The following is a 12628-nucleotide window of genomic DNA, read 5'->3' as shown; positions in this document are numbered from 1 at the left end:
AGAAAAGAATAAATAAATCTGTAAATTTATATATTTTTTTTTTTTTTTTTTTTTTTTTTTTTTGGTAAGAAAAGTTCACAATTCTGCAGTTAGCCTCATGAGGCAGATATCAAGAAGATAGTCATAATGTCCAAAAACAAATATTAATTAATTAATTAAAAATCTAAAACTTCCACCTAAATATAAACAAAACCAAAAAGCCTGATACAAAGTGACGGTTATTAGAAAACTCTTATGCTGAGAACTCTTACAGCTACTTAGCATACAACTGTAGAATAGATTATGAAGATACTTGGCCCTCCTGCCATGCAGTACTATGCCATGGTGACATTCTGCAATTGATTAGTGACTTTCCAAAAGGGCACGGCCCTACCCAACCTCAAAGGGGAGGAGAAGGTTCTGAAGAAGAAAACAAGGAAGTTGAGATGCACAGAATGAGTCAGCAAAGGAACCACAGAACTCATGTGTGATGTGGCTGCTTTGCCTTTCCCTCCTCTGTCAAGAAGAGTTCCAACATCCATCAGATCAGGAACTCGCTGGCAGTACAACTAATAACATTTGTTAATCTAAAGCAATGTCTTAGAAAGCACTTTTCTTCTAGTGCATTGGACTTATGTACCTATTTTGTTTAGATTAACTTTAAATTTTTATTTTATCTGTTTGGGTATTTAGCCTGCATGTATGTACGTGAACCATATACATGGCTGGTACCATCAGATATCAGAAGAAGCCCTAAGATCCCTTGGGACTGGAATTACAGATGGTTAAGAACCATTATTTGGGTGCTGGGAACTGAACCTGAGTCCTCTACAGCAGTAACAAGTATGTTTACTGAGCCCTCTCTCCAGGCCCAGACAGGATTTTATTACTCACATTGATTAAGGTGATCAACTCAGAAAGTCACTGAACTTTAATCCACTGTGTATAAGGTTTTAACAAATCAAATATCTTCGTATGCCAGTTTAAAAGGTTATTGGCAATAAGTTCCCATGATGCACATGGTGAAAATATCAACAGTTACAAAAGTAGAGTTATAACTACCACATTCATAACATCAACACGTTTTCAGTTGTCATAGCACAAACATGATTTCTAAAAGCTTTTCCTTTTAAAATAGTATTGTCTAGTATTCTAGAGATAAACACTGGGATTTAATGATAAGTAAGACATTAAGGATACCTTATTTTATTCTCAGTCTTAATACATGACTATGTGACTTTAATATTTCTACATTACCTCTTGTCTCTGTTTTTCCAAGTGTTTTATCTTTTGTTCAAGAGAATTTGTCAAGTCCTTTCTTCTTGGTGGAGCACACTTTAAAAAAAATAATAAAAGGTTGGGATTAAGTATTCAATAAAATATAGAGAAGAAATTCTGATCTTCAAAAACCTCATTGATGAAATCTTGTGTTTTGTAAAAATATTTGTTACAGGGTTTGTCAATATGTATTTTGTGGTATATGTTTAGCTTAGCATGCACAAGGCCCTGAGTTTGATTCCCAGCATTTAGTACACAAAAACATCATCACAGGGACAAGCTGATGGGCCAGCCTAATATGCTATCTACTGTTCATTTATTTCAATTAATTACTTAAACAATTCACTAATAAATTGTAAGTAAACAAAACTAACACAAACAGCTAAAATGTATCAATTTGATTACAAATTATGAATGAATTAACTGCCAATATGACCATTACACAAGTATGTTTTAGAAGTGGGTAGAGATTATCTGACCCTATGAACTTTAGCCAGCCTTTTTAGGTGGGACATTAGAACACAAGTTTAGACTAATAATGAGTTATTAGCATAATGAGAACTAAAAACCCTGTCTTCAGTTACTTTCCACCCAGGAATTGAGACAATCATTCAAAGGCCTACAGTTCTAGAAACTGCCTGCCATCTAGCAAAATGGACCACCTCCAGGAAAGCTTACAGAAAAACATGTTTCCTTGCTGTAATTCAATAGTCTACAAACATGCTGTCCAAGCCATTAAGTAATTCAATGAACTGGGTGATCAGGGCAATTCTGAATTCTGCGCTCAGTTTCAGCAGCAGTCGTTACCATGAGCCACAGCCCTGAAAGTCATTCGTGACCAACCAAGAAACACTGTTCAGACTTACGGGTCTCCACCAAAAGTGGTTGGAGGAAATGACTGGTAGTCAGCTTGGGATTTCAAGAACTTTTTCTCATTGGAGACAAATAATAAAGCTATTTTCTAACTTATTCAAGTCTTAGTGTTTCAGGGCTTGATAACATTTTACAGAGAGTGAATGCTGTCCTTTGTTCTTAAACTTTTAATTTAGAGTCACGTGCTCATCAGACCACATTCTAAGGACAGTCTTCTGCTGGTCAATAAACAGAGTGATTAACAGTATCTCATTACCTCAAGAGGCCATTTGGCTAAACTGGAAGTGTGACATCGAAGCCTAAGTGTCAGCAATGCCTGGCATTATTGTTGGACTTTCTCTTTTGGGGGATGATTCTGAGAATTTAGGACCATACTGGGTCAGAACTGAGTAAGCACAAAGTGACCTTGGTCTGGAAAATGCTATAAGCTGATCCTACCCAGCATGCTCTGAGCTTAGCAAGGTAGAGATGCCCTGAGTTGAATCTAAACTAGTGATTCTCCCCAATGGCATAACATCATAGGGGAACCCATGAAGGGTAAAGCACCCTGAGCACTAGACCAGTCCTGGGGATTCACAATTCCCCCCTCATGATAAATATCCTAACATCCAACATCATGTGAACTTCAGGTCCTCAAAACTCTTCCTATTTGTGATACAAAAATTGTGAGTAGCAAACATTTGCAGTCTTGGATCTGGTGTCCCACGCACCTTCCAGCCACCTAGGAGTGTTCTCTATACAAAAAAAAAAAGTAAAACACATTGACACTTGGTTTTTATTCTATAAGTAAGGTTTCTATACTAAATCTTTAAGAAAATCTACTTGTAACCATAGGAGTACTGATGTACAAGATTCTGAAATAGCCGTTATAACTGGAGACATTGAGAAGAGAAGGTAGAGCACAGGGCTAGAAAGAGTTTTTGAAAGAAATCTATCACCAGGAATTTCTAGATAGACTAGACTAGTCAATAGAAACTAGCATTTCACCGTGGTTTCTATGCCTCAGGTACATATTAAAACCAAGCAGAGTCAAACAAACACAAAGCTGTTCATATTTGGAGTAAGGTTTTTTTTTTTTTTTTTTTTTTTTTTTGGTTTTTCGAGACAGGGTTTCTCTGTCCTGGAACTCACTCTGTAGACCAGGTTGGCCTCGAATTTAGAAATCCGCCTGCCTCTGCCTCCTGAGTGCTGGGATTAAAGGCGTGCGCCACCACCCACGGCTGGAGTAAGTTTTTGTGTGTTTTCTTTTCTTTTCAGTTTTTCTTCAGGTAGCAAAGTCATCTGATATTATAGTAAATACAAAGACATTTAGTCATTGGGTTCTAGGAAGGGCCTACTTATGAAACAAGTAATCCTTCTAAACAATTCCTTATTATCATTTTCTGTGAAATAAAGTCTGCATTGAAAATGTTTGGCTATTTCTTCTACCAAAACATTCAAGTCAACTGCTAAGGCATTCAAGTTGTGACACAGCAAATTAGATATCTAAACGAACAAATGAATTCCACTTAGTTTCTCATTATGTCTTGGGTAACTCTTTAAGAAGAATTTGAGATAATATAGCAAGTTGGCAGAGTGGGTAATTTACAGGGCACTGAGACAAATAACTGAATTTGATCTCTGAGACCCACACTGTGGAAGGAAAGGCCTAACACTGGCAGGTAGTCAGTCCTCTGGCCTCCACAATCACTCTGTGGCATATGTGTATGCACACATTTAAAATAAATGAAAAAATAATATAAAACTAAGAAAGCATAATAATGAATTTATTGAAATAGTGAATGTTTTTGTAATAACTGAACAAATTATAGCACCAGTTGAATATATTAATGCTATAAGTCTTTTACTGCTAAATATCTTATTTCTAATCACATCTATACAGTACATGTTTTAGACTTTACACTGAACTAACTTCTTCTACAGAAGAACAAAATCACATAGGAAAAGGAAACTGTGCAGATGTGGTTCTGTTATTTAGTAGAAGCAGCCCAATCCTGTGAGTTCAAAGCCAGCACAAGGTACCCAGTGACCTTTCTTTTCATATGTCAAGTAACACTGGTTCAAATTCTGAGCAGGTCTCAGTTGGAGAAGGTGGCTCAGCTACTGAGGAGCTCTCCTCCTCAAGCCCTCTACCATCCTGTTCTTCTTGGCTGTGGGTGTGGCCACCTTCACCTGACACATGCTCTTACCTCTGTGTGCTCCATGCAAGCTCCAGCCGCACTCAGTTCTGACATGTCCTGGGAAGACAAGAAAGCTGTTTTTTTCTGAGCGTCTTGTCAAGCAGAAGGAAAAGGAGAAAAAGAAAAGCTCTTGTAGTGCCTTTCACGATGAGAACAGGCAAGCTTTGGAAAACCTATGTCTCTGTTAAGTCACAGTAGAAAATAATAACAAGTTCTCATTAGACTCCAACAGAAGTGACTGTATGTTAACCACACAGAATAAGGATGTATGAGGAGCAATTTTAACTTTTATTGACTTCCATGTAACTGGGATTTCCCAGGATGTCTTAAGTAGGCAGGCAGTGACTAAGATGTGGGGCAGATTGGCCTTGCTCTGTATATAAACTGCCCTTCTTCCTTTAGAGCAGTTTCTCCCACTAGAGGAGGAAGTTCCTACCCACAGAATGCCTGGGGCCAACCTAGCTTTTCTTCTGGCCTAACTGCCAGAAATTTATCATATTTACCCAAGTAGTTAGGTCACTGTTGATTTTTTGACAGCTTGATTTCTTGTTTCCTGTGGGTATGATTTTCCAGCAATGTCTCCTAAACATGAGCTTAGCTGTGTAGGCCTTGGTGAGTCACACACACCTGTGAGTGCTATGAACTCTCACTGAAGATAATAATAATAATAATAATAATAATAATAATAATAATAATAATAATAATTCTTAACAAAATAAGATGTATGTTGCTTATACACCAAGCATTCTATATTGGCATAAAAGACAATCGACAATCCGGCTTTCAGATTGAATACTCATCGGCCGAGTTCAAATGTTTTACCAGGGCATTGGCTTAAATCATTAAATCAGTTTTTCCTCCAGAATTTTGGTCTGCCTTAATTAGCCGGCTCCTTCCTGTCTTGCTACAGACCTTTCAGTTAATGGTGGACTGGAGACGGGCTGCATAAGGGGCTGAGGGCATGGAGGCGTTGGAGCTGTGCTTTGGACGGAATCTTCTGGAACAGAAACAAGTAAAGAAGGGGTTGCTGAAAGGAAAAAATAAACTTCTTTAAGTTCAGTCACATGACTGGAGTCTTTCATAGAGACACCCCCACACAAGTAGGTTAAAGTGAAAAACAAAACAAAACAAAACAAAAAAAAAACCAAAAACAAAGAAAAAACTCTGGGACCCTAAAACTTTTAAAAGCAGGTGTGTACATTTCTGAGGTCTGACCTTCTTCCTTTTCCATCTATCAGACAGTCTATCTCTCACTTTCCCCTACTTCACTCCATGTTCCTGTCATATCACTTACCTCAACAACCTGAAATGAGGCTTTTCTGTCCTTCCTTGTGCCCTTGAGCATGCCCCTTTGCCAACCTGCTCCCTGCCCATAGACCTGGTGAACACAGAACCTCTCTTGTCCTCTGACTGTACCCTGTCTCTTCTCCCCAGCCAGAGGGAACACTTCTCCCATTTTGACCATGAGTTTCTTTGTGGCTGTGTTCATCTCTGTGCCTACACTGCTCTAGCAATATTAAACACATTTCATGAGTAGATTGGGGAATATCTGTTATACTATACTCCAAATGTGTGGATTTTTCTAAGTGCATTTGCTTACTTCCTGATATTTTGGGGGTGTGTTTTGAAGACACATATGAGTGAAAGAAAGTCAGGCTGCCTTAGAGTAATATCCAAAAATACAAGTGGGATTCAAATTGTTCCTGTAGAGTTCTGAAGGTAAAAGTTATAACACACACATGCTCTGAATGTAGAGGATAGAAACAGAGGCTGACATGTTATCCACACCGAGACATGCTCATCAAAAATAAAGAAAAATCTTAAATGGGAAAGCAATTTTATTCCAACATGCACTCATATACCCTCCTTTCAGTCCCCAAATATACATGCTCAGAGGTAGGTGTATACAGTTAAATTTTCTTTGTGCTTTTCTGGGTTAGGTTGTACTGGAGTATCAGAAGCAGCAATGTGAACCCTTAAAAATGGTCTATAAGAACATTCTCTTCAAATGTCATCCTTGGCATGTCTGTCCCTGGAATCTTCCCTGCCATGGATCCTGACGCAGGTTCCTCATGTGAGGTATGATGGCTTCTGTCATGCCAAATCCTACAGCTTCACAATTCCCATCACAACTCCTCTGTCTCTTCTGCTGTACAGATTGATAGCAAAGTGAGTTTCTATGAGTTCTCAGTCCTAAAGTGTATCAATAAACAACATTTCCTGAGGAGAATGGGAATATCAGTAGGCCTGGGCCAGGAGTGAAAAGAGGCTCTACAGGCCTTGGTACCTTGGCTCCACTCTCTCTCAGGGTTGACTCCCAGTCATCCTTTCTTTCAGGGAAAATCTCACCCGTTGAGATGACTTTCAGAGAAACTGAAGTGTCATCTCCACATCTCCAAAGCAATTTTAAAGCTTTCTCAATCACGAAATTGCCAAAATAATATTTTACAATAGGAGAAAATAAACCTAAGGAATTTTCAGGCACTTATCAGCAACTATCATTGGAGATATCGACCGTACTTCCCTCATAATGAGTCTGAGAAGATGATAGCATGGCATGTCTGGGGATGTCTGAAGGCTTTCTTTGGCAGGCATCTGAATCGATGTGCATGGATGTTGAGGGCACACACTATTTTAGTAAGAGACAGAGGTCCTGGAAGGAACATGTTCTAGTTGTAGGGTTAGGTCACCTGGCTTCATACCTCAGCTCTGTCACTCAAGACTTGTGACTGGGTAAGATGTTTCAGCAATTAAAGTGCCACCTCTAACATTCTGCGGTGGGATAATGGTAATATCTTTCCCAGAATGGCTTTTTAGTAAAGATATATGTTTGGGTGATAATCATAATGTGATATTTAAAAAGGGCTAATCAAGCAGATTGCATAACAAAGGAGAAGGGACATACCTGTTTGGTGTGTCATTCACTATGCACTTGGGAGTGAGTTCCAAAGGAAAATAAGCAAAAGTCCCTGCTTACAAGGACATTTGCATATTCAATATTCATGTGTGCGTGTCTATAGATGCTGACAAGCATATATAGATGTACTTATGTACACATATATGTGAAGCTGTATGTGTATCCATATGTAAACTGGACAATACATAGAAGCCAGAAAATAAGTGCTAATGCCAGTACAGCAAGTGGCAGCTCAGAACAGAGTGTTCCTTCTCCTCTGTTCACAGTCACAGAAGGACTTAAGTGTCCAGGGTTATACAAATGGCGAAAGCTGAGAGTGTGTGAAATAAAAGGGCAGCTTAATAAACACTACAGAGATGGCCAAAGCCAGGTGCAGAGGTCCAAGATGCCCATTTTAACTAAAGAAGACCTTATGCATATGAGTCTAGCTACAGAAACTTTGTATGTCTTCTAATTTCATAGTACCTTGTATATAGCAATTATATTATCAAAGTGGATTTCAAATAAAAGCAAGCCTGTAGGATATGTATCGTGTATTACATGGCAAAGATGGGCATCCGCGCACAAGGTAATAGATTCTAGCAAAAGTAGTAATTCAAATATGTAACATTCTGTGCCAGTCAACGTATTTCATCACCAATTGATCCTGACCTGAGTCACGCCAACTCTAACAGTCCATGTTAATAGCCATTTTGCCATCTCCGTTGGGATGTTTCAGAGTCACATTTGTTTCCACACTAAGACCCATTTTCCACATTGCAATTAGTGAAATCTTATTCTCCAGACCGAAAGCCTTAGAGTCATTTTTAACTCCTCTTTGAGTCTTAGAGCCTGTGTTCTTTTTCTAGACTATGTGACCCTGAAACAGCTTTCCATTGCTACAAAGACCTAGAGCACTCCCACTTGGGTGACTGATAAGTGGCAATGAAATAAATGCCTTTTCATAATTGGCTCAGAATGGGGGGAGGAGTTTCAGGTCTGCTCCCTGCTTTTTTTCCATAGAAACACATCTGTGGCTCCGTGTAGCGGTGACCATCCCTGGCTCTCTCATCTTGTAGTCCAGTGAAGTGGTCTCACTTAAGATGCTCCGTCTTTGGACTGACAGCAAACCACTGTTGTATTGAAAGACCCTAAGCCTATCCTAAGCAACTTCCCGCCGCCCTCTCCCTTTGTCAGCACAGTAGTTACTGTGAGATTTTAATGTCCATGGGCCCCATCACATCTCTGTGGAAATGATGCTTGATCTTAGTCAGAAGGCCAAGAAAAGATTACATGTAGAAATTATCAGTTATAAAAGCCTGTTTAAAGGTACAAAGCACACAGAAGCCTGCAAAGAATTTTTATAAAAGAATTTGAGGACTTGATATTTCAACTGATCCCTTAGAGCAAAAAGAATAACCCCTCCCCCTTTTAAAATAGTGTTCATTACATCTGTGTCTTCTCTAGTAATGACTGAAATTGCTTTGTTAAGCAAATTTAGGCAGGCCTCTCTTTTCATGGAAGGATTTCCGAATAGTCAGGGTATTTGTTAGCACTGGAAGGACAGTGTCATACAAATCTTGTGCTTCTTGGCAGATCCCATGAAGAACTTGCAGGATCCCGTGTGCCTTGCACCTTTAAATGGGCTTTATAACTGATCATTTCTACACATAATCTTTTCTTAGCCTTCTGAGTAAGATCAAGTATCATTTCCACATAGATGTAATCCTTGAGTCTCACTTAGGCAATTATTTTTCTGTTCCCTAAAAGGGCCATTCACCCAGTAGCAATGTACCTCAGAGGCTCTACTGTAATATCATAGTCTGTTTTCTAGCTGCTAGGCTTTCTTGCCTGCTTCTCACCACATTCTCATTTCCTCTGTGCAGTGAGTCAGTCTCTTGTAGTTCTCTAATCTCTTTATTTATTTTTGGCAAGAGATGCTGAGAAAAAAAAGAGAGAGCTCTGCATTTGTTTCAGAACCTTTAATTAAATTATACCTCTTCTATTCCATTATCTTCCAAATCCATCGAGTCATAAACTCACTTTCTGCTCCTGCACCAAGAGTCTACCTACCATTCTAATGATGACTCCATTGAAAGAGAAACCAGAGCTTTCGTCCACAGTTCCTTGGCCACTGGCCCACTCCTGTCTACACAAATAGAAATGTTCCGATCCTTTTCATTCTGTCGTTATCACAGTGAAAAGTGTGAAAGTGTTTGCTTTGTTCTGGGCAGAGAATTGCCTCCTTCAGAGTGTTACTGCATAAATCCCAGTTCAGCCACTTGCCCTGGAGACCAAGCTATTTACTCAAGGAATCAAATATTTGAAGACACATTCAGAGGACAGTCTGGAGCGTGAAGAATGAAGACTCCCTACCAAGGCTGTTCTTTTGAGAAAGAGAGAAAGGGGCATACTGGTTGACCCAAGTGTGGTGCTGTGGGCAGGAGGAGATGCTGCCCCTGAGAGACTGCAGTCACTCCTGACACCAGCCTAAGCTCAGTCCCCAATGACTGACAGGAGGGGGGAGGGGAAAATAAAAGGCAAACTACAGAACAATGGTTTTAGTCAGATTTAAGCCTAGGTGTGGATTCTACATCCTATGGGCTGTAAGATCATGCAAAAATTATGTCACGTTATTAAATCTTTTCCCCATCTGGACGGGGGTAAGGATTAAATAGGCTAAGATAGAGAAGTGCTTTGCAAATTGCTGGCTCAGAATAGTTACTAACTAGACACCATCCAGAACCCAAACATAGGAAGCGGGTAGATAGGAATGATGCACATCTCTGGAAAGTATTAGAAGCTCAAGATGACATGAGGAGCTTGCATAACAAATGCTGAGGAAAACATTTTTTTAACCTCAAAGGTGGAAGCCACTGTGTGCAGCTGCCTTCGGGACATCAGAGGACAGACCGCAGCTGGGGGATGCTTGGTACGAGGATGGTTACCTGACAGTGCTCCAGAAAGCAAGCATCTGGAGACCGTGGAAGACAGACATCAGGAAGATCACATGGCATCTTTCATATGAGAACAGGGAGATTGCTTCTGTGAGTGCGATGGTTTGGGTATAAAGCATATTCCCACATCCTTGGGTGCTAAAAGCTGATAGGCTTTGGAAGTGATTGGATCCTGAAGACTCTGATTTAATTGATGGATAGATTAATCCTTGGATAAATTTACAATATGACAACATTATTAGGAAGTTCTGGAAAAAAAAAGGGGGGGTGGAACCTAGATGGAAAAAATAAGTTAGTAGGTGTATGGCCTGGATACATACCCTGGTCCCTGGCTACCTCTGCTCTGTAGCTTTCTTTTCCTGGAAACCATAAGGTAAGCAACATGGCTCTTCTGGACCTTTCTGCCATCTTGTTGTACCTCATGACAGCTTCAGAAAATGAAGCTTTTTTAAAAAAAAAAAAAGGAGCCAAAGCTTTTCTCCTTTAAATTCTCAGACATTTGTCACAACAATAAAAAACTTGATTCCCATAAGTACACAGTACATTAGTTTCCTCTATGGATTCTGAGAATGATTTGTAAGGAAATTGTAGGGGCAATTTATTCTAAATCTCATTCTATTATAGCCCATGTCATTGAACAAGCTGTTTATTGCTGATAATCTTTTAGGATAATCTCCATTGTGATATATTTTGTATGATTCTAAACAACTTAACTTTCTAAAAAACCTATGACTAACCAGTTCGTTGGCTCAGTGGGTAAAGATGTGTGTCAACAAGTCTAATGACCTGAATTTGATTTCTGAAACTAATATGGTACAAGGAGAGAACAACTCTTTCAAGTTGTCTTCTTATCTCCACAAAACTTGCCATGGCATGTGTATATCAAATATATGTACACATATATACAAAATTTAAAAAGACTGAACATAAATAAAAATTTCATGACTAGCAGAGAACATAAGGTTATTCATGTATGACCCTTGAACTAAAGTAATAACACTTATGAATGAAGTATAAAGAAGGCAGATGTTTACACCAAAGCAGGGAGGGACTCACACTGTGTGGGAGCATGAACATGGCTATAGATTTTATAGACAGAACAGTTCATCCAGTAGGCAAATATACAAGGATTATGTTGGGGGATTTGTTTTAATGTTTTTTCTTATCTCAGCTACTAAAAATCTGAACTTCCAGATCTGAGAGTCTCTGCCTCCAGCTGGTTTCATTGATAATAAAGAATTGCCATACAGCCAATGGCTGGGCAGAGAGATGGAGACAGGACTTTTAGATTGCACAGGCAAGACACGGGGAGAGAAAGACAGAGAATCAGCATGAGGGAGAAGGATCAGGTGAAAGAGCTGCAGGAAAGAGAGCAACCAGCTATATAAGAATCCAGAGAAAATGGTCCTAGTGGCCACGCCCCTGTTAGGATCTGGGTAGCTGAGATAAAATGTGGATTTAGCAAGTTGACCAGGAACGTCAGAGGGGAGAATATATGCTAGCCACTGGGAGGATTAGAAATGCCCAACCATTGAGTTAGAAGTCAAGGCACATCAAAATTAGTGGGCTTATTTGTGTCTTTCATTCGCAAATCCAGTGAGCTCTTGGGAGGGTGAGCACTTAAGCCAAAGTGGTTTAACTAATTCACCACTACAGGCTACCAGAAGAAAAGATGCAGTATATGAAATCTTACAGCCCACTAGAGGATTATGGAGTGACTTTTTGAGAAGTGGCAGAACAAGCATATTTTGAGAAGTAGAGGAATATGCAGATTGCAACAATGTATTGTGGGGAAAATACCCATGAGTGATTTTACACCCTTGGTACTATATAATTTTGTAGACTTTGGCAATGATTTAAATTGTTTCTGGAGCTTAATATTTTTATTAGTAAAACAAAGATAATGATGGCCCTGATTGTCATTATAGATGTCAAAGTAACTATAAATAAACATTAGATCCTTCCTTCAGTGTATACAGAGGAATTTCTGCATCAGGAAAATACTTCCCTCTCTGCTGGAGGTGAAGGAAAACAGCTTTCAAACTTCAAGGGCTCAGCTGCAAAAGGGTGGGCAGGGGGGCAAAAAAGAAATCATAAAATCCACAGGGAAGAGGATAGACCTAAAAAAAAAATCATCTTGAGTCAGGAGGTAACCCAACTCAAAAAGAAATCGTGTGTGTGTGTGTGTGTGTGTGTGTGTGTGTGTGTGTGTGTATTCTCTTATATGTTAGCTTTTAAGTCTTCAATAAGTATAGCCACAGAGGTTAGGAATAGATTAAGGGACTAGGACGGAGGAAAGTATCTCCCAAGGAAGAGGAAATAAATGATAGAGTTAGGGAGAGACAGTGAGGTGGGACTGGAACAGAAAAGTACACAGAGAGAAGGAAAGAAAAGGGAGAAAGAGATGGACTACAGGGAGGGACAGCTAACACTAAGTGCCATTTGAGGGGTCATAATGGAAACCT

General features: G+C 39.4%; 1 protein-coding gene across 1 annotated transcript in view; it reads right to left on the bottom strand.

The window, feature by feature from the left end:
* Positions 1-4558, bottom strand: part of Tnip3 (TNFAIP3 interacting protein 3) — a 39133-nt gene extending 34575 nt beyond the window's left edge. The window contains exons 1-2 of the mRNA XM_021191743.1: positions 4320-4558; positions 1237-1314 (exon numbers count right to left, since the gene is read on the bottom strand). Coding sequence (XP_021047402.1) covers positions 1237-1314; positions 4320-4364 — 123 coding nt within the window. The 5' untranslated portion in view covers positions 4365-4558. The remainder of the gene's footprint in view (positions 1-1236; positions 1315-4319) is intronic.
* Between the last annotated feature and the right edge of the window lie 8070 nt (positions 4559-12628).

This window comes from Mus pahari, chromosome 2 (assembly GCF_900095145.1).
Source record: "Mus pahari chromosome 2, PAHARI_EIJ_v1.1, whole genome shotgun sequence".
In the NCBI taxonomy this organism is placed as follows: Eukaryota; Metazoa; Chordata; class Mammalia; order Rodentia; family Muridae; genus Mus; species Mus pahari.
This window is presented reverse-complemented; position numbering and strand designations above follow the sequence as displayed.